General features: G+C 37.4%; 1 protein-coding gene across 1 annotated transcript in view; it reads right to left on the bottom strand.

Moving 5' to 3' along the window:
- Positions 1–22,843, bottom strand: part of BPTF (bromodomain PHD finger transcription factor) — a 123,935-nt gene that overhangs the window by 47,005 nt on the left and 54,087 nt on the right. Inside the window, exons 7-12 of the mRNA XM_012732982.1 lie at positions 19,072–19,257; positions 14,712–14,899; positions 13,113–13,468; positions 12,524–12,655; positions 3,051–3,180; positions 2,613–2,751 (exon numbers count right to left, since the gene is read on the bottom strand). Of these exons, the coding sequence (XP_012588436.1) occupies positions 2,613–2,751; positions 3,051–3,180; positions 12,524–12,655; positions 13,113–13,468; positions 14,712–14,899; positions 19,072–19,257 (1,131 nt within the window). The remainder of the gene's footprint in view (positions 1–2,612; positions 2,752–3,050; positions 3,181–12,523; positions 12,656–13,112; positions 13,469–14,711; positions 14,900–19,071; positions 19,258–22,843) is intronic.

Genomic DNA, 22,843 nt, shown 5'->3' on the forward strand with positions numbered 1-22,843 from the left:
GGGGAGCAGAACAGGAGGATTGACTGAAATGCAGTACTGAGGGGAGCAGTGGGCGAGACAGCAGAGGTCTGCCATGCCATGTGGGTCAATTCCCTGGCAGGTATTGAACTTGTGCTGCAGTGGCTGCTAACAGCTTCACAGTGTCAAGACTTAACCTCTTTTCCCACCAGGGACAGTCTTGAATGACTGCATTTTAAACGTACTTCAGAAGCCTCCCCATGAAAGACTATTTCAATCTGTTCACTGACTCCAGAAAGTCATTATCAGTGGTCCCTAATAATAACTTCTGTAACACAACCACATTAAATTGGATAAACGCTAAGATGCTTTCTCCAGAAAAGAATTATGTACACAAATGTCTGGAATCAATTTCAATGGATTCTTGGACAACTATGAACTTGGCATGGGCTCTAGGTTAAGAACATGTAGGTCTATCACTGAATAAAAGACTGAAGAGTGACCAAAGGCAGTGTGGGCAGTGTGTGGGGCCTGGTCCTTGTTCTGATCTGATTCACCTGGTAACAATACAAAGACATGTCTGAAACAACGGGGCAGTGACATATGGACAGAGAGTCCACTGAGCAGTATTTTTAGCACTGTCCCTTTGGTGAGTGTGCTAATGGTATGATGCTTGTGGGCAATGGAGTCTATTTCATACTGAACAACCTTTGGCAAATGACTCCTGGATTTGCGTTAAATATAAGGGGGAAAACCTTTCAGGTAAAAGACAATGATAACTGAAACAAAAAAAATTGGATTTGGTAACTCTTTGAAGGATGGTTACATAAAAGTTCATTATTCTGTTTTCTTTTACCTTTGTGTAATTTCAAATATTCCATTAAGAAAATAAAATTAAACCTACAAAACAGAACTACTAGCTACCTGAATGTTCCTGGGCCTTAAGTGGCATCTATTTTTTTTTCTTTACTTGAACTGCAATGTGCCAATTCTTGGCACGTTGCTAAGGTGTATTTATGTTTTATTCAAGTGAACAATTCTTTCTAGATGACTGGCGAGGGAGTGGAAACATGAAAAAAAAAAAAAAACCACATTCAATAACCGTCACAATAGTGGAATACTGGTAAGAGATGAAGACAGTCACAGAAAGGGGTGACAGGATGTGTCTGGACCTCACAGGTAACGAAAAGATTAAAAAAAAAAACAAAACTAAATCGATCTTCTTATTAATGTCTTCCTGAGTGATTTCAGAGCAACATATTTTCCAGGGCTTCGAGTTGCCCAAAAAGAGCTTTAGATGGGAATGGTAAGCCCATCGATAGCTTCTTAGAACCTTGCTATTTAAAATAGAAACTCTAAATGTTGTACCCCCATTAAAGGTCCTCTTGACATGAAGAATATTGACAAGTCTCCTTTATTCAATTAATGCACAAGGCAAATGCACAGTCTGAGTTAGAACAGAGGTTAGAGTCCAGCACGGAGCACTCTAGTCTTGTGATGCCAAGTGTACCCTGGAGTGCATGTCTTTGTTTTGTGACCCGTCTATGTACCTATCAATAATCAGATTAGATTTGCCACGGTGAGAGGGATCATTAGCTCGGACTGCACACTGGTGGTAAAACTCCGACCCTACAGCTAAGTCATGCCTACAGCACACCCTCTGCTTGCTCCTGACTACTACCTGTGAGCAAAGGAGACGCCTCAAGTCCAACCTGCTCACTGACTGGGTAAGATGCCCCGCATTTGGAAAAGCCTATGCTAAGGAAAGTAGATACAAAATAAATCTGCAAATGTCTAAGTATTTTGAATATGATTATACAGGACAAACCAGTTCAGACACAATTACACAAAAGTGCTTTAATTCTAAGTGCTATGCGGATGATTGTAGCAATTAAACAGTAATAAAATATTATAATGAACTTGTGGAAATTTGTTATAATGGACATTTAGCTCGAACATAATCAGATAATAACACAATTACTTGTATTTAAAAATTTAGAAATATTTATGGAGAATCGACTATGTACCAAAAAATTCCTAGTTCCTATAAAACTTTTCAGCCTTCCAAAATCCTTATTTTTCCTTGTTAAAAGGTAATACAATAACTTCCCCAGTGTATTTCAGTCGATCTGCCTATTCTGCTCCTCACTCTGTCTCTGGTGAGTCCTCTTACCTCTGGCCTATATCCCAGCTCTTGTATGCATAAATAAAATAAATCTTAAAAGTGAATAAGTAAAGTGTTAGCTAGTGGTACTGAGTTAATGCTTCACTTATGTGACACTGCATGGAAGCCTCTATCATTTCTTTCTTTCAGTGCTACACTGCTGAGGTTACCAGATACATGATTTACTCAAGAAGTTAAGTAGCATGAAATTTAAGATTTTAGAAGAACAAATAGGTAGTTTAATAAGTCATTTTCCTGTTACTAAGTTTTGTTATTTTTCTTTCATTGAAACCCAGATTAACAAATCCTGTGACTAAAACTAATTTAAAATTTTAAAGAATTTATAATTAGTAAACTACAGCAGTGATTTGCATGTTCTATTAAATTTTTCAGAAAAAAGTTTACCTAAAGTATGGTCAAAGTATCACCAATGTTTAAAAATTAATACAAATCTGGAATTATTATGCAGAAAAAATAACTGATTACTTACCTCCTTCTAATGACTTCCTGTAGTTCACATTAGTATTGCCTGGCAATTTAGGAACAAACCTATACACGTGAGTCTTACTAATCCAGCTCCAACCACCATATCCGGTTACTCTGTACTCCTCTCCTTTTTGTTTCCAAACCTGGTAAAAATGAAAACAATTTTTATTAAAAAAGGATGAGAATGCTTACAATGCACATGTGACTTTATAGATCTTCACCAAATGAGACCAACAATAATGTGACTTTATAGATCTTAAATAATAATGTGACTTTATAGATCTTCACCAAATGAGACCAATAATTTAAACTAATTAAGTTTATCAGTCAACTTCAACTATTTAAGTAATTGTGTCAAAAGTCAAAATTATAAATTACTCAGAGTTACAGAGTAAGTCACAGCAATCGCTGCCATTTATCTTCAAAGGGAATACAAAGTTACCTGATGCTTGACTGGAAATGTGTATTTTACCCACGTAGCTTGTTGCATTGTCTCTTCCTCTTCCTGCTTTTTTTCTTTTTTTTTGACTTTTTCCTTTTCTTCTCTTTCAATTGATGTCATCCTGTGCAATCTAAGAATATAAGATAGAGAGAAATACATTTAAAATTGACAAATAAAAAAGACAAAACTACCGTAAATGAACATTAGGAAACAAAAGCAAAGAATGGTTAGCTATAACCCTACAACCCAGACAAACCAACTCACAAACATAAGGAGAGGTACAATTTCATAAGAGGAAAAACCAAAGAGTTGGAAAAAGTAGAAACAAAACATCCTCCCTTTCCCATAGCCCACCTCACAACGGACTTATTTCTAAAACATCTCCTGCAAACTTTTCCACTTCTGTGACAGAGATACTTGATCACAAACACAAGGTCAGTTTTTTTAATCAGTGAACACACTAGGAAGATCTAGTGTGTTCCTATACCAGAACATACAGATCTTCCTATACCAGAACATACAGATCATTATAAAGAGTTAAATAATGTACCTTTGCATTGAACCTTTCCCCTATTGAAGGACACTTGATTCTTTCCTTGCAAAAAGGACCAACAAATCCCTTTCACTTTGTGAACCAGTATTTCTGATTCTGTCTAGATCTGGAGATTTAAAAGCACCCCACAGGTTCCACTGAAAGAATGCAGGCTTCTTACATCCACAAAGGGGCCCACGGGGCTGCCGGCCAGAGGCGCGGGCAAGGAAGGATGACATGAATTAGATGTCAATCATTAGGCAGGAAAAGACAGGGCTGCACTGCCAGCAGAGAGATGGCAGTCTTGAGATGAGGCTCTTCATTAAGGTGAGTGGACTAGATTTTCATGAATGGGACTAGTTTTCATAAACTGGGAAGTGAACTGAAGGCATGAAGAGAGAAGCTCATGTCTCTGAGAGATTAGTGGTAGGAGAATTGTTTTTAAGCACACCCTACCCAGATGTAGCCAATTTAGCATGCACGCTATAGGGAGAGAGAGAGCTCTTTAGTCAACTTTTGGGGGGGAAGGGCTGAAAAACTGATAGGGGATTTCATTTTCTCTCCATCGCTCCACTCACAGTTCCTAATTTAGTTACCTCTACTTCTAAGAAAGCTTTGTATCTCTGCTACTACACACACTAGAGCAGGCACACATTAGGCTCTAGACCGATGGGACGCGGGGAATGGGGGTGTACTTTCCTCAGGCTTAACCTACTGACCACAGTACCACTGCCAAACACCACCCAGGGAGTGAGGCAGGCTCTGGAGCGCAGCATGGCGGATAAGCTGAGGCCTAGGCCAAACAAGATAAAGAGTGGGTGACGGAGCCAGGCCAAATACTTTTCTCAACAGAGTCGAGAAAGTTGGGCTCAGCTTTAAAACCCCTTGAAAGGCCAGGACTGACACAGCAACTGAGCCATCTTCCCTGGTAGTGGCTGGAACAGGTAACACCTGTGCACTGACACTCCGGATCACAACTGGCCGCACGCACAGCCCTTGTTCCATTCTTATCACCAAGTATGAAGTCCTCACTGCACTGGTGATTTCAGGACAAACAGTTATGGATTAATCTGTGATGTTACTGCCCTTGAGAAATGCCATTGTTCTCCCTGCTACCAAGACAATCCTTATGGGAACAGCAGCGACAACAGTAAGCTCCACAGCAAGTCAATTCCATCTGGCTGGGCAGAAGCCTTGGCCGCTCTGCAGCCCTGAGGCCCCAGGAAGGAAACCCCACGAGGCTGGTACTCCACACCAGCAGGTGCAATGGGTGTTAAGTGTCCCTGCCACATCTCCACGGTCAAACAGAAAGTTAGAATATGGACTAAACTTCAACCCGGCTTCCACGTGACACCCAGGGTCTTGCATTTGTTTTGCTATTACAAAAAAGCTACAATCAATAATGTTGATGCCTTTCTTGGTAAACTTAGGAGTACCCTGCTATGTTTCCCAGTGGAGGGGTGGCTTGGTCCAGTTTGTGGCATTTTAAAAAGCTGACAGTGTCAGACGGCTCTTTAAATTGTACACTCCACACCACCATCAATTATACAGCCACCTGCTCTCCCAGCTTCACTCAAGTTAACACCAAACTTCTAAATTAATAGCCCGATCAAGAAATAGTATCCCACTGTTTTGATTTACATTTCTTTAATTATGAGACGTAACCATATCCTCTTTATGTCTACTGGCCTTTCATATTTATTTTTCTGCAAAATGCCTGTTCAGATCCTTTGTCTTGTCTGTACTGGACTATTAGTCCTTTTTCATCTATAAAAAGGTCTTTGTCAATTAAGGACATTTCCATTTGTAGTGCAAATATTTGTCCTCAGTTTGTCATCTGTCTTTTGAGTTTGATTATAATATTATTTTTCCACTCAGAATTTTAAAAACATATATCCACTCTTTTCCTCTATGGCATCTGGGTTTTATATCTGTTTAAAAAGAAAGTATCACAACAAAAACATAATTAATCCATGCTTTCTTATTGAAAATGTTTACTGCTTTTAAGAGTTTGTTCTCTTTTAAATCTGCATTTATCAAATGTTTCTGCTCAGGCAGGGATGTGGGGACATGCTCTCTAAATGCCCTCTTCCTCTGCTGACATGCAGTGGTATCATAACCAGCCTCCCACAGCTTTAGGGCTATTTCTGAATTCTCTGCTCTATTCTATTGCATTACTTGTGCAGTACAAACTATTTAGATGATTACAGCTTCAAAATATGTTCGAGTACCTTGTCTCTTCTTCCCTGCCATTTACTTCCCTTAGCCCTGCACATTAAATTTCTAAATGAAATACTAGATCATTTCAATCAAGATTCCTAGTGTCCCAGCAGGGAACATTTTACTCACAAAGCAAATGAACTTTACTGTTGATATATTGAATCAATATACTTATTAATTTGAAGCATGGCATTTTTAGGAAATGTAATACACACAGCTAAACATACATCTTCATTTTCTTGAAGTATCTCTTTATTCCTTTAGTGAAACTTTAATTTCTTTATATGGTCCTGAGTACTTCTTGTTAAATTTATTCCTAGTCATTTGAGGTTTCTTTATTATTGCTGGAATCTTTTCTTTCATTGTAATTTTAAAAAATCTATTAAAAAATATAACCAGGCCTTCCCTAGTGGCGCAACAGATAGGACACAGCATTGTATGCTAACCGTAGCTGCTTCAGTGAGAGTTTGACCCCCGACCCCAGAGGTGACCCACAGGGCACAGCAGACCTCTCCTGTCTCACCCCCTGCTCCCCTCAGCAGTGTACTTTGTTGATCTGCCTGTTCTGCTCCCCACTTTGTCTCTGGTGAATCCTCTCACTGCCCCTGTACCTCTGGACTGTACCCCAGCTCTGTATGCATAAATAAATCTTATATAAAACCAGGTTAAGAAATAGAACTTTATTGATAGTCAGATCTGAAGCTAATGTGTCTTAAACTCCAGGTAGTCATTATCATTCATTCAATTTTCTTTACAGTTTTATCACCTCTGCACACATCCCACATATTATAAAGCGTGGCTTTTGAAAACCTCGTAGCAAGAATAAGCAAACACATTACTGTCTCTATGAAAATAAGGCTCCCAGGTAAAAATAAACTTGTTCACAAGTTTACAAGAGAGTCTTTTGGTGAAATCAGAGAGGTCATGAGCAAGTCTGGGGAGGCTCTGGGCTCACCGCTCTGCTCCCTGGCAGGACTGTGGTAAACGGGCCAGCATGGAGCTGGTTCTAAGCCACTGCTCTATGCTGCCTGCTTCGGAGGCATCTCTGGTGTATCTTGGGAGTAGTCTCAGTTCTCCTCATTGACCTGGGCTTTCACGTTCTCTTTGAGTACGTTATCATTTGCCTGCTTGCAATACTGCTTATAAGGTTTTTACTTTTGTATATATTCAATTTGTGACTTCTCAGGAATCCCACTAGAGTTTCTATGTGGTTACTGTTTGCAGACACAAAACCTACAGCTCAGAGTAACAGCCACCTTAGTTAATTTTTATACTGTTTCTGATTTGTTTTCTATTAATTTTCTTGAGTTCATAATTAGACTGCATATTCTATTTGTGCTTTTATTTCCTGGTGTGCGCGTGTGTTTTATTTCTCTTGGCAAATTGCACAGGCTGTCGTTTAAAGAAAAGTTAAAAGGCAGCAGTGATAATGGGCATCTTTATTTTGTTTCACCTGAATGTTAATGGGAATTCAAGAGTTTCACCAAAAGCATAATATGCTTCTGATGTAGCTTAAAATAATTTTTCACATACGCAATAAAAGCCTATTCATCTGTTCCTATTTAACTGCTTTTTTTTTTTTTAACTGAGCGGTAATAATGAGTTATACCTTCTTAATACTTTCTTAGCATCTAATGAGATGACCTAAATTTTCTTCACTCCTTAAAATAGCATGTTCTTAATAATCTCCTAAGAATGGACAGGTAGGACCTCCCTCTCCCTCATGGTGCAAGGGGGTAAAGAACAGCATTGTGAATCTATCTGCAGTACCTGCAGCATGAGTTTGATTCCCTGGCTGGGCAGGTGACCCACATGGTGCAGCAGACCTTTCCTGACCTGCCGGCTGCTCCCCTGAGCAGTGTATTTCAGTAGATCTGCCTTCTCTGCTCCCCATTATCTCTGGTGAATCCTCTCACTCCCTGCACCTCTGGTCTGTACCCCAGTTATTATATATACAAATAAATCTTTAAAAAAAAATGGACAGGTACTTCCACAAGGAAGGAAGACCATTTTAATTTACTATTATCTTAATTTACTTGTGAATACACTTGTTAATATTTTAAGATTTTTTGAATACACATCTTTTTGCTGTCAATTACTAAATCAATGATAAATATTAATAAAACACAGGGCCCACCCAAATTTTATATTTGTTTTATTTATCAAGTTTAATAACTGTTTTACACTAACAGAAATAACAATTTGCAAGACTTTCTCCTTTTATTTTATGAAAGCACTTAAACAGAACTGCTGCCCGTAATGTTATGAACTTCCTTCTGAAACCATCATTTTACCCATCTCCTTGCTCATGGGTACAGTGGCATTACAAAAAAATTTTAAATATATTAATTACATCATCCTTCATTTTTGTACAATGTGTGATCTCCCCATGAAATTCCCACCACCCATTCCACCCCCCTCTCCCTGTGCTCGTCCCACCCGTCCTGGCCCTTCCCCCTCTCCCTCCTCTGCAGAAATGTCTCTGATCTATAGCTGCCTAATGATTTTGGTTTTTACTTTACTATAGTTACATTTTTTTCCCAATTCCTTTTTTGTTTTTTCTACATTCCTTCTATAAGTGAGACCATTTGATACTTTTCTCTTTCTTGCTGGCTTATTTCATACAGTGGCATTCTTTGAGTCAAACCAGAAGTTCTTTTCCTTCCTGGGAGAGGGGCATGGCTAGGGCCTCAGCCCAGTGACAGATCGCTGGGTGTGCCCAAGCCTTTACCCACCAGAAGGAAGAGTCTGACGGGCACCGAAGCCTTTACCCACCAGAAGGAAGAGTCTGACGGGCACCGTTCTCTGAGGAATGCAGGAAGCCTGACTGTCTTCAAGCATTCTGTGAAAGTTTAAAGTCCCGAGTACGGTGACAGAGAGCCAGAACACTGGTTGGCGCAGTCCTTTGTTCTGGATAGCAGCATTTGGCTCCAGGGTGACCTGACAGAGGGTTTATTTCACCAGATGTTCAACGCTTATTAGTATTCCTTTCTTCGGGTTGAATACTTAAGATGGTGCCCGGCAAATTAATTTACAGTTCCTCTTTTCTAAGGTAACAGTGGGGGCCAGCGACTTCCCTGCATATTTTTAGTTGCACTACACAATTTTCAATGTATTTATGTTCTCGTGAACATTTGATTCAAAATATTTTCTAATTTCCAACTATGGTTTGTTTTGAGCATTTGTTTATTTACAGGTGTATTTCTTAAATTTCATGCATATAGTCTTTGCATTTTGTTTAAACTTCTACCACAAATGTCTACACTGCTTAGAAATAGTAACACTGTATTAGCCTAAAGAAAAGGAGTCACACTGCATGTAAATTTTAGGGAAGGGATTATTTTCATTTTGTGGTACATTTGTGAGACTCAATCTCATTGGCACTTTTGGACTTCGTTTCTTCCTCACTGCCATATGGCAGGCTTTTAAACAGGCTAATATGGAAAAACTCATCGTTACAAAATATTGTAAGGAATTTAATTAGGGATAAAACTGCATTTTCTACTTTGTTTTTACCAAATTGTTCTTTTATCCTAGTTACTCTTTTCATAGCAATATATCAGAAATCTCTTCCAATTTTTAACTGCCAACCTGATGGGTGAGAAGTAACAGTCCCTAGCTTAATGCGCGCTCTCCTACCTCGTCAGGGAGGTTACACATCTTTGCGTGTCTCGCGGCTTATGTGTCTCCTTTGAATTACATTTTTATCTTTGCCCTTTTTTCCTACTTAGTTTGGGTTTTCTTGCTTACAGAACTGTAGACTTTTAAAAACACACTGTGCATATTAACCCAGTTTTATTACTGTGTGATAAAACAATATAAATTAATCTCAAGGTAAAAGTTTTAGGATGACACAAAAACTGAAACAACCGAAAACAACCCACTGTTTGCTGATACTCACAGAGGTGGTAAACCACACAGTCAAAGAAGGGGACGCACAGCTAAAACTGTAGCTCTCTTTGGAGGGGAGGAAATGAGCTATGGTGCAGACGCCCTTCTTTTTAAACCCATGGTATCTTCCCAAGTGTTCATTTCATTACCACTCACTGGAGCAATACATAACACAAAGGCTCCTGTATCCATCACGGAGTGAACACAGGGAAAGCCACGTGTAGTGCACGTGGACGCTCATGTGGACACTACACACCATCTTACTGGACATATGTGAGAGAAATAATGCCCATCTCATGTAGATTTTGGGTGATAATGAGAGAATCAGGGGGAAAGAAAATAAGACAAAAAGGAGGGAAGTGCAGACACGAAGGAGTAGAAGAAAGGCAAAGGAAGACGGGAAGAGGGAAGGAGAGTGGGAGGGAGGAAAGAAAAAACTCTGGTTTACCAGAGTCAGGAATAATTTACTGATTCTTTTTTAATTTTGAATGTATTGATTCTAGTATCACATCTACCACCTATTTCCACACATAAGGCAGCTAATCTCTTTCCGGGCCACCTGCTGATCTTTGCATCCCTCCTACAGTCTAGTGGATCTACCAAGCCAACTTTGTTCCCTGGTAGGGCAAAACCTTTTTCCTTACCCTTCCCATTTATCTTTTCAATTACTGGCCCATTTCCATATAAATTATTTAAATTATTCCCTGTAAATTATTTGTCAAATTCTACAGAAAGCCCAACTCTAGCTATCAATGTTATTGAAATTAGTTTATATATTAACATGAGGAAAGCCTGACACTGTCAAGAGTGAGACTTCTTACACATGAACATGAGGTAGTTCCCTTAATGTAGGTATTTCTTTTAATATTTACAATAGACTTTGCAATTTTTTTAAAGATGATTCCATTTACCATTATTTTAAAAATATTCTCCAACTATGAAAATATTTAGATTGCTCTCAAAGCTTTTTACTGGGTATCACAATAAACAAATGTTTCATAATAAAGTACCTATTTGAACTTCTAAATATGTCCTCAGGATTGATTTTAAGTCTGTAACCTAGAAGTATGTGACCATAGCATTGCCAGAGTAGAAGTCATATTACTAATGTCTAATTTTCCTGAATCATGGTCTGTAAATTTTAAGACATTCACTGTTCCATTTTTACCTCATCTCATACTATGAAAAAGAATCATTCTGTGTATGTTACCAAATGTGTCATACTTGCATATTCATAATTTAGTTTTATGACTTTCTAAGTGACATGTCTAGAAGACATGTTTGTCATAATGACAAACCAGGAAGAAGAAAACCCGTGATTAAAAAAATTGAGTATTATTTAGAAATACATTTATAAAAGTCTGATTTAGTAATTTTACACTTATTCATTTATTAGTAATTTTAAATTATGTTCGAAGATTGGAGTTTTATTTAGCAATATTTAGCTGAGCTCTAGTTTGCAAAGTACTGATCTGTGGCACCAAAGGCAGCTGCCCAGTCCTCCAACACAGGCTTCAGGGTGAGCTCTTAAAATGTGGGAAGTGCGGGACCCCGCTTGTGGTGCAGTAGGTTAAAGCACAGCACTAAGAAGCTAAAAGCCTCTTCAGCAGGATTTCGATCCCTGCCCACCCCGGAGGTGACCCACAGGGCGCGCGGCAGATCTCTCCTGACCCGCCGGCTGCTCCCCTCAGCAGTGTACTTGTCAATCGGCCTGTTCTGCTCCCCACTCTGTCTCTGGTGAAGCCTCTCACCACCCCTGCACCTCTGGCCTGTACCCCAGTTCTGTATGTATAAATAAATGAATCTTTCAAAAAAAAAAATGTGGGGAGTGCTTGGACAGAAGAAAACTGGGCAAGTCTGGAGGGAACGCAAGAAGAAACAGAAGCACAGACTGTTGCTTGTCTCTGATGCGCCTTGTACTATCTACCACAAGAAGAGAGCCATTAGAAGTGGAATAAAGGTGTGCTTCCCATTTAGTGCTCCTCTTCTGGGGTGTTGCACCTGAACTTAACCCTATCCGCCCTTTCTTTGTCCAAGGAAGAATTCAGTTCATTACACTTGTGAAAGTCTCTACTGGTAAAAGCAATTATATTCGAGAGAGGAGGGAGAAAAGAGAGAAAACAAAGTATAAGGCTTAGGTGGCAGAAATAGCAAAGGAAATGGAAATATGTTAAATAGGTAGAATTTGCTTTTCTTAAAAAGCTTTTCATTAGCAGATAAAGCACTGCTCTGGACAGCAGCACACAGTGTATTTACATTTGAAAACTTACAGCATTATATGTTTGGAGTGGACCCTACAGAGGAGTAGGGAAGCTAGAAATTGAGTCTCACCTTTTGCAATAAATAATTTACATTTTTTTTTTTTTTACCATAAGCTTCTTTTAGTTTATAATCAATATTTTAAAATACTAAAGCTAAAGAACAAACCCATCCCACTGGCTGCAGTTTCACAACTCTGGGTCTACTAATGAGCTGTGTGATCCTTGACAGACCTCAGCTCTCAATAAGCGAGATGCCTGCCGTACTACCTGGACATGTGGACTGATACTGAAATATATGAGGCTCTTTTTAGTTTAAAAAAAAAAAAAAAAAGGATTTTTATTTGCGAAATATTTAATTTTCATATGCTGATCTCTTTTCATCTTCATTGTAATTCTATATCATACGAACTAATGTTCATTCATGTTTACATCTTACAGAGGAAGAAATGAGACCAAGAGGAAGTAAGTCTTCACCATGGCCTTTTAAATACATTACCTTCCATTACTAATAGATTAATATTCCAACAGCAAGTACAGTACACCATTCACAAGGCTCAGCGTTCACTTACCTCGTGTGTCCCAAAGATTCTCGCCATATTGGCAGCATTACGACTGGTTTTACTGCACATTCCAAGATGGCTAATGCCAGTGCAAATTCTCTGGGCTTGCTACACATCTGAACTGCCTTGATCCAATTTGCCCTATATTTCAAAAGGAAAGAAAAAAAAAAAAAACAGGAAAAGTACTTTATTTCATTCATCTTAAAAGTACAAGTTATAATTTATGACTCTCCTATAGGACCTATGTTTCCAAGTAAAGCAGATCAAAATGGACTGCTGTTAGAAGTTTCTACTTCATAGAATCAAATTCTGAACACCAGAGGAAATCCTACAGTCGGCTGATCCTCCAACTCCTTAAACATTCTACAAAGTTCTAGAACTTTACCCACTTGACCCAGAGACAAAGATTCTGTTTCTCAGAAACCTTCCAAATGCTAGTGTTGGAAGCACACTTATACACTCATTTTCAGTGTTTTGTTAACTAAGTTGATTTCATTTAATTCATTAGTACTGATAATTTTAAGTGCATGTCTGCAGTAATAATTTTGTAAATCTCAAGCATATTACATAGCAATAAAAGAACATTAGTTTCTTTTACCTATGGGAAGCCCAATTGGGATGAAGAAAGGAGGAAGGGATATTGTTTTCCAGTTGGGTGATAGTCAGTCTCAGAGTAGATATGGTAAGAACTTTGGACCCATGGACAGAACCATTCCATTTGAATTCTCCTGCTGGAGTCAGACAGAATTTATGTGCAAGATGCCTTCTCTTATCATGATCTTCTCTGTGCTGGTGCTTATTCAAAGCAAATGAATTGGTGGAGTACTGATTGTGATAGACACGATACTTCCCTTCTTGACCCAACTTAAAGTAATTGTTGATATTTCCTTTCATGACCACTTCCTTTTTGGTGCTCAATCGTGAAATTTCTCCTTGAGAGTTAACTACCAGAACCTGACCAACGAAATAGAAAGAGTCCATCATTCATATCAATTATGGAAATTTGAGTTATCAACTTTCAATATGTAATTTATAAAATTCAAGTAAGCTAAGATACACCTTAGATTCTGAAGTTTAAAAGTTAAAGCTAAGTTTATAATTAAGTGACCAAGATATTCTGCAAAGAAAGCAAACATTCGTTTTGTCCATTATGTGTCAAACATTTCATGTATATCTCAAATATATACATGCAACTTATGTATAAATCATTCACCTACTATCATTTCAAGGCTACAATATATAAACTAGAGAAAAAGGAGAACATTCCAGGTACTATTGCCCCAAAAGAGTATTCTTTAAAAAAGGTCTTTTTTTCTTCTGCTTCTTTAATCATTCCAGCTTTAGTATCAGAGTCCATGGATACTTTAGTATGTGTTTTCAAACAGGTGACCCAATCCTTCAGCGGGCTGGGCAACCAATCATGGGCCAGCTTTTTAAAAAGCAAAGCATAATAAAATAGTCTAGATTATAAGAGAAAATACCAGAGTGCTTTCCATATGACATACCATTTCAGGAAACATTTAAATGTGTGCAATGCTCCTATGAAAAATGTCTTACTGAGGGTCAGAGTAAAAAAGCCCAAAAGTCACTGCTTCAGAGCAATTTTCTATGATGTTAAGTAAAAATCTTGTATATTTTAACATATCTCTCATGCAAATAATTCTAATATTCAGGAGATATGGCTTTGGCAGTGGTCTGTCACACGGCTTGCTGGAGGGCAGCAATACTGAGTCCTTACTTCAGTCTTTTTTGTGCATAGCCAGAGGCGGGATGTGTGCTATGTTATGCGCTGTGCCCTGCTTTCAAGAGGTAAGCTCCATCTTCCAACTGCAAGCTCACCTAAAATGATTATGACTGTCACTGAGCATTAAGCCACCTACAACTTTCTAGTAAAGCTCACAAATAGCCCCCTCAACACCATATGTCAAAGTCGTGTCTATCTCTTCAGAATTACATTCAATGAAACCAATTGTACTTTAAGAAGGTATCCCACCCACTGACAGCAAGTCTATGCACGGACTGAAATCTGGGAGTACAATATACTCATTGCTTAGTGGTGTTACCCACCTACACTCTTGGAAATAAAGAAAATATATTTCACACGTAGATCTACAAACTTTCCACCCCTATTTTTAATGTATGGTAAAAACAAGAATTTCAAAATTCTGCGTTTTTGTTTGGAACAGAAAGCACACACCTCTTTGCCTTCCTTAAATAATTTATTTGCTTCATGGGCTGCAGCTGCCACCTGTTGGCTCTTGAGCTGACTAAGTTTGCTTTCTGGATTTCGTAACCTGGTGATAATTCGCGTTGAAGCAGATGCTCCTCTTCCAGCTCCAGGAGACTCACTTATCTCCCCGTTAGATTTCTCTAATTTGAAATCACCTGTTATCAAATGAAAGGTCAAAAGTAATTGCTAACAGTTACATATACATAACAACTTATTTATCCAAAATTTATATCTGATGTACATTAAAACTAGAATGTAAACAGAGAAAAGTTCTTAAACTGCCAAAGCAAGTGTATATTAATTCATAAGATTTAACTTAAAAAGAAATTCCTGTCAGAACTTCACAGGGATCCATTTGCTGTTTACAGAAAATTTAATCATGCCAGGTTATCTACTTCAAAGTTTATCTACTAGAAAACATGAAGGGCTGCTACAAATTTATAAGTGACAAACATAATTCAAAATGCACACTAACAGCATGTTGCCTTATATGGATTTCTGTACAAAAAAAGTGAAGGATATAATTAATTCTAGAAGGGTTTCAACTATAACTGTGTTTAAATAATGGCTTGAAGCTTGTGCCAAGTGATTTTCCCCCCTAAGGAATGTAGATATCTGTGTATGCAATTACACACGTAAAAATTCAACTAAATTAGCACTTTTTAATGTAATAAAGGTCACACATATTTCCAGTGACAATTTTAAAGTGACAGATTTAACTACCTAGGAGCAATTTCTGATTTCCCACGACTGGCTTTGGCTCGACACTATACATTCCCAACTATCCCAGCACTATCCAATTCCCACTGGTCAAACAGTTGCACATCTCATTTTTTTTTTTTCCCTTTCAATTTAAGATAGTGTGACACTGGCAAATGAAAGACCAAACAGGAAATTCACTATACTATATACTTAGGTGGGGTTTTAAATAGAGGAAAACATGCATTGGGAACACTGGCTATCCATTTTGAAAAATAAAAAAGACAATTCAGTAAATGCTTGTTAAATATCCATTCAACATCACTACTCTTTCTCTTTCTCTTAAATCCATTTCAACCACATGATTCTTCCAGGACTGCAAATCTAGCACCTGACCCTCATGGGGTGAGCTGACATCACCTGGCTGGGCCAGATGGAGCTCAACACTGGCTCGCCACAGGGAATGTCCCATCCTACTCTAATTTTTAGATTTTGGAGATGGAGAAATGGTTTTGTTTTCTGTGAGCAAAAAGGGTATAAATTAGCAATTGGCTAGTTTACCCCATAACATGGAGAAAATGTTCAGTAAGCCCATCACTGAGGAGGGAGAAATATGAAAAAATGTCAGGAAGACCCATGATAACCTCACTTGGCTCCTTGGGTCCAAAAATATGCCTGAGGCTGTTACAACCTCTGGACCTCCCAATTATAAGAGCAAATAAAATTCTCTTTTCTTTTAAGCAGGTTTGGTAGATTCCTGTCACTTACAATGACTAAACTGTAAGTAATCCAACAGAGTATTTTAAGATTTTTGACTCCAAATTATGGCACTCACTAAATCAAGATGGAGTGGGTGTATTGGGTATCTTGCCAAGATGGAAATTTAATGACCTTCAGTGTATGTTAACAAAGTAGTTAGTCAGGCTATCGAGAGATATCTCTACAAGTTTAGAGAATGAGTCTACCCATGCTGCAATTTTATGCTAAAATGCAGAAATAGGTGGCTACTTCTTGCAAGTATCTATAAATTCCTACAAGAAGATTTTTTAGATCTGTTTGGTCTTCCTAGAAGCAGAAATGGAATGGTAAGAAGTCTCTTAACTTACAACTATCACCCAATATTGTTAGGCCATTTGCTCAGTTGAATGCAAACAAGGGGAAAGAGGCAGAAAATTAGCATGGGGTAAAACCTTAGTGAAGCAGAGAAAGGAAACAGGGCTGAGCGTGGTGATAACTTATCTAATAGCCCCTGTGCAAATGCCATATTCCCTCTACTATAAGCAGTGAGTAACAGGGACCCTGCCTGGGGGCAGAGTATAAAGCTGCGTTTACCCCAGTCTCTGTAGCTCACATCAGGAGACGGAAGTCCAGACAGACTTTGTTTGTCTGAGGGCTAGGGTCATTGGGTCCACTAAATAGACAAACTGAGCAAGTACAGGGATTTGCCCTCAGGCTGCATTTCTGGACATTGGATAATAGCTGGGTAAATCTATTAAGGGGATGCTACTGACAGAAAAAAGCTACAGACCGGCTAAACTGGGATGTGTGATTATTCAAACCTACAGCAATCCCCAGCATCGCATCCCTGAAAAGAGCCCATAGGACTAGGTTGCCAAGGCAAACAGCCTTCAGAAAGGAGATCTTCCCAAAAGCTTCTCACTTGTCACTCAGTCACCCTTCAGACAACCAGCAGCAGCAAGATTTACAAAGAAAACCTTTCACTTTTGGGACAATACTTTTGCAGGTAGTTAAATTCATAATTTGCTTATAGATTTGAGATCAAAGAAAGACATACCCAAGACCTAATTTAAAATAACATAACACACCAAAATCCTAGATTTGGTTGTAGATATAAAGGCAATTACCAGGTGTAATTTTGGAAAAGAAGTTTTTTTTGTTTTTTTAAATTCAATTTGCATTATCATGTTAGGCAGAAATGTTTTTTTAATTTAAATACACATTTATACTGAGCTAACACAGGGTGAAATTGTGGATATCTGCAGTTTTCTTTCTACCTATTGAAAACCATTCCTACCCCACTCCAATCATGTTTTTGCTGGAGCCATCAATCATAATACCTTGCCTGCCCTGGCCACAGGGGTGGGAACAATATGTCCAAGAAAAGCCTCTCAAATTCCTTCCTCAAGGATTTTTGTTTTGGAGCAGGAGTAGGGGCCTTGCCTTTAAGTCACAGACCTTGAAAAGATACGAATACAAACCGCTGATGACATCTTCCCTGCCTGTATTAGGAGAAAAAGCCTGTCTGTATTAGGAGAAAAGGAGTTAATGCACAAACATATATAGATCCAAAAGGAGCAAAAACAGGAGAGGAGACAGAGTTTTTGATGCCTGGAGTTCCAGTTATGTCTAATAATAGCTTATATTTCCAGATTACATGAGTTCATTAAATTCCTCTTTCACTGAAGCTAGTTTAAGTTATTTCGGTCACTTTCAATTTTACAATTCCTAAATTAATTAAAACAAATCTCCACTTTATACCATACACAAAATTTTATGCAAAAGGACTAAAAGTCAAGTTGAAGAAGTCTTATGTGAAATGACTGCAAAATATATGCATATTCTTGGGGTAGGGATGGTCTTCCTTAGTAAGATACAAAATCCAGAGAAACCTTAAAAAAAAAGATTGATATATTTAGCTACATAAAAATGTAAAAGATACCTGTACAAGATAGCAGTTTTTGAAACACAATAATTATTAAGCATATATGTAAAATCAAATATTAGTAGTTACAATACCTGGATCATTCCTAAAATACATTAAGGCAAATGCAAGGACGAAAATGAAAACTCAATAGGAAAAAAAGAGCAAAACTTGGGTAAGGAATTCACTGGAAGCTTAAACACAAACATGAAAAGAAAGTCAATCACATCAGCAAGCAGAGCTCCGTAATTTTTAATAAAATACTTTTCAGCACTGGCAAAAATGAAAGAGATTGATACTATTGACTTCAGATGTGAAGAAATATGTATGTATGTAAATTACTGATATACACCCCTTTTGATAACTAAGTAGTCATCACTGCTTTAAATATCCATTTACTATTCCTACACTTCCAGAAACACATAGGTACACAAAGATGTATCCTGAGGATGTTAAGAAGTGCCATTATTTTTCGTAATGAAAAAAATTGTTAATAGCCTAAATGTCCTCTAATGGAGAAATAAATGATTCATGATTCATTCATACTATGGAGTATCATGCAGCAGTTAAAAAAATGAATTTAATTTAAATAACATGAAAAGATCCCCTAAATGTATTACTGAATGAAAAAAGCAAGACACAGACCAATACATGCAGAATGATCCCATTTATGTAAAAATAGTACAAAACAGTTCTTGCAAACATGCATATGTTAATTTAAGTGTATGGAGAAAGATGTAAAACTGTTGATGGTGGTTACCTTTCGGGAGGGGGTATGAAAAAGATGTTTTTTCAACTCTGTGCTTTGATATTGATTTTTTTTAACAAAACAACTGGTACTACTTGTGTTTTTTTAAAAAGAAAAAGGAAATCTGTATTTTCCCACCCCATCAAACTTTTATTAAAAAATTAAAAATTTAAAAAAAAATCAAAAAGCTGGCCTTAAAATAGGAAGTGTATTCTTACCTATCTCTTCTTGAATAGAGACAGGTGTATGGGATTCTCTTTCTCCATTTTCAGGATCATCAGCTGCCTTAGAGTCACTCTGGGAAGAATTTATTTCACTGCTGCTGTTATTGTTTTCCAGATTAGGCTGGATGGAGGTAGTGGTAGCACTAGTGTTACTGCTGTCACATGTCTTGTTAGGGTCTTCTAGAAAAATAGAATATCTCATTTTTAAACTGGACATCACATGAAAAATAATTGTCAGAAAAAGACAAATAATTGTTTTAGAATTGCACTTGGAAGCTAGATTTTTAAAAATCTGCACATGTACGAATAATCCAATGTATGAAAATTGTAAGTAAAACCCTAGGAGTTATTTTTTAAGTCTCCCAGTCTAATAACCTAGATTCTTACTATGTTAGTCTACAGTGCAAAGCAGACATCTTTCAGATATCCCAACCTGAAGAATAGTGACATAACTATTTCACAAATCTGATGGTACACCAGATAGTGCAGAAATGATTTTGTTGAGATAACACCTCAAAATCTAAAATTTATATTCTGACTTTTCAAACAGTATTGGAAAGAGAATTAAACAGGATTATTTACCTTTAAGGTTTTCCATCTAAATTCTATGTCCCCAAATAAACTAAAAGGTAATGAATGCCTAAGTGATCATTAAATTGAAGAATGATTTAATAGTCTTCTAATAGAATAATTCTTCAAAGTATAGAAGTACACCAAAATGAACACTGCAGTGATTTTTTTGAAATGAAAGTTTGGATCTTTCCATGCTAGTTCAAAAACTAAATGACATTTCATTTTGCCACTAATATGAACTCTCTCACAATCACACAAATTAAAAGGTGGTTGACAGTACAGCAGGAAGATTATCTCTAAAGTATAATGAACTCCTGATTTGTTTTTCTGAGAAAAAGGTCAATGACCTGAGAGGAAAAAATGGTTAAGTATATATGAATAGTCACAAAGGAAATGAAAATGGCTTTAAATCTATGGAAATATGCTGACAATTCAAACTATATAAAAATACTTCCGAATCACCAGACTGGCAACAGACACCTCAAGTCTCATAATACGCTCAGCTGGAGAGACAGTGGGCAAAGCAGGAATCCCCACCAGGGCTATGGGAATGCAAAATGGTGCTACGTGGATGGAAGAGGAAAACAACATCCAGAGAAAGCACACATGCCTTTTCTCTTAACCTAAATCCTTGTCCAGAAATCTATCCCAGAATACACTGGCAAAAATACTAAGCTGCTTACTTACAGAGTTAGTTACTGCAGCGTTATTTACAATGACAAAAGTAAAGGAACAAGCAAAATGCTCATCACAGGACAAGGGGTGAATAAGGACAGTACACACAAACAGATACCGCATCACGAGAACTGAGGAAGTCACCAGAGCCACATATGAAAGGATCCCAAGTTAATGTACAAAAGATGTGACACGGCACTTCCAGTCTGCTAACTACGTGTAAGAAGGATAGGGAAATACATACTTCCGGGCATATTTCGCTTTCATTTACAAAAACTAAGAAAGCCGAGTCTCTCCCACCAAGTCCATAATTCATGAGAATTTAAAAGAAATAAGTATTTATTCCTGCTTATTACTCAAATAGCTGTAATGAGGAAAAACTCTTTGCAGAACTACAATTGAAAAATATACCCCCAAAAATGACAGAATTAGAAATCACCTTGTTATAGGGCCCCAAATAGAGCCCAGATTTTGGACAGATCATCAGTGAATGAGAGGGTAAGAGGGAACTTGATCACATCACCACCTGAACTCACTAGTCAACCTCAACTTTCCTCAAGGAAGATCGAGCAGACTTCATGAGACTTCTGATGTGATATGACAGGAAGTACCCAGCATGGTCTTCTTGCCAAAACAGGAGAAAATGAAGTTAAGTCAACAATTCAGAACAGATTAAGTGGCAGTAAAAGAAAAGAATCCCATACATGGGACATAAAATACACTAGGTTGCTTCAATAGCATGTGAAAGAAAAAAGCAAGTTCTAGATTAGCACACACATTTTGATTTTCAATGATGTATACCTGAAACTTATAATATTGTGGTGGATGTGTGGTGCAATGTTAATATGTTAATTCAATTTAAACATATTTTGAAGAGACTCACGAGAAATAAAGTCAAGTGTCTTATCATATATGGGCCTTATTTGGCGTTACTACAAATACACCAAAGTGACGGAAAACAAACAGCTACCAAACATTGCTATGTGAGAAAATTTAAATTGACTGGGTACTGGGGCCTCCCTGGTGGCTCAAAGAGCTAAATTTCAGCACTGTGAAGGGCTCTGCAGTCAATGCAGCCTGAGTTTGATCCCCAGCAGAGAGCTGACCCACATGGCACAGCTCTCCTGTCTCCCCACTGCTCCCTTCAACAGCTGATTTCAGTAGATCTGCCTAGCTACATAAATCTTTCTGACCACTGATCATATCCAATATGAAACGGATTCTCACATCCATAGATTTTTAGACCATAAATTTGTAATTTTTCCTTTGCATGCTTTCTACCAATTTTTATGAAGATGATAGTGCTCTTTGACATTATTTCAATATATAACTTGAAATTTAAAAAAGTACACTTCTAAAGGAATTCTAAAGTAGATATAGTTCTAAAGATTCTGAATGTAAATTCCTAAAGAGATTTTCAATTCTGATTATTAAAAAAAAAACTCTTCTATTTAAAAAATTATATACAATTCAAACACTAACCAAAAGAAACTATAGTTTAGGGTCATTAAAGATAAAAGACATTTCATAATGATAAAGTCTCCTAAATAAGAAAGCATAAAACTATGTGTATCTAATAACAGACTTACACTATGTAACTAAAAAAAAAAACTGAAGAAAATTTTAAGAGGCAACTCCACAATAAATAGAAGTCACTAGAAAACATTATGTAGAGAAGAAAAGGAGCATGGATATAGATTTGAATACAACTAAAAACTATGACCTGATTGTTCTACAATGTACCCAACAACTAAAAACACACTTCCTTTCAAATGTACATTTACCAAAACTATCCAAATGCTGAACCGTAAAACAAGCCACAACAAATCATAACAAATCATAAAAATATAAATCATGCACAGAGTTTTCCCTGACTGTGGTAGGTTAAACTGGGTTATTGGTAGGTTAACACCAATGACAAAAAGGTAACTAGAAAATCTCCAACTGTTTCGATATTAAGCAAAATCTTTTAAGTAAATGGTTGTTAAAGAGAAAAAAACCAAGACCACGTCATAATGAGAATTAGAAGATATTTTAAATTGAATGATAAAGACACTGTAACAAAAGTCTGGGATGCAGCTATAGCAGTACATTGAAGGAAATTTGATGTAAGAGGAAAAAAATAACACAATTTCCAAAGTAACTTCTTAAGCAGAGGGAAAACTAACATAGAGGGTATAAAAGAAACTTTTTGGAGATGATGGTATGCTTAGAGCACAGACTATGGTAATAATATCAGAGGTGTCTATCTCCAGACTAAACAAGTTGTACATACTAAATATGTACAGCTTTTAGTTTGTCATGTATACCTCACTGGTTAAAACAAAGAAGCAGGAGGGGAAAGAAAAGGGAATAATAAATATCATACAATACAGGCCACCAACAAAAGACATTAGTCACTGTTTTGATGGTGATAGTTAGACAGAGTTTTTTAGGTAATCGATGTGAGTGGCCCTCCTTGGTGGTGCAAGGGGTTAAGTCTCAGCACTATGAAGCTTTCTGCAGTCACTGCAGCAAG

This window comes from Condylura cristata, unplaced genomic scaffold, assembly GCF_000260355.1.
Source record: "Condylura cristata isolate star-nosed mole 26May11 unplaced genomic scaffold, ConCri1.0 scaffold00038, whole genome shotgun sequence".
Classification (NCBI taxonomy): Eukaryota; Metazoa; Chordata; class Mammalia; order Eulipotyphla; family Talpidae; genus Condylura; species Condylura cristata.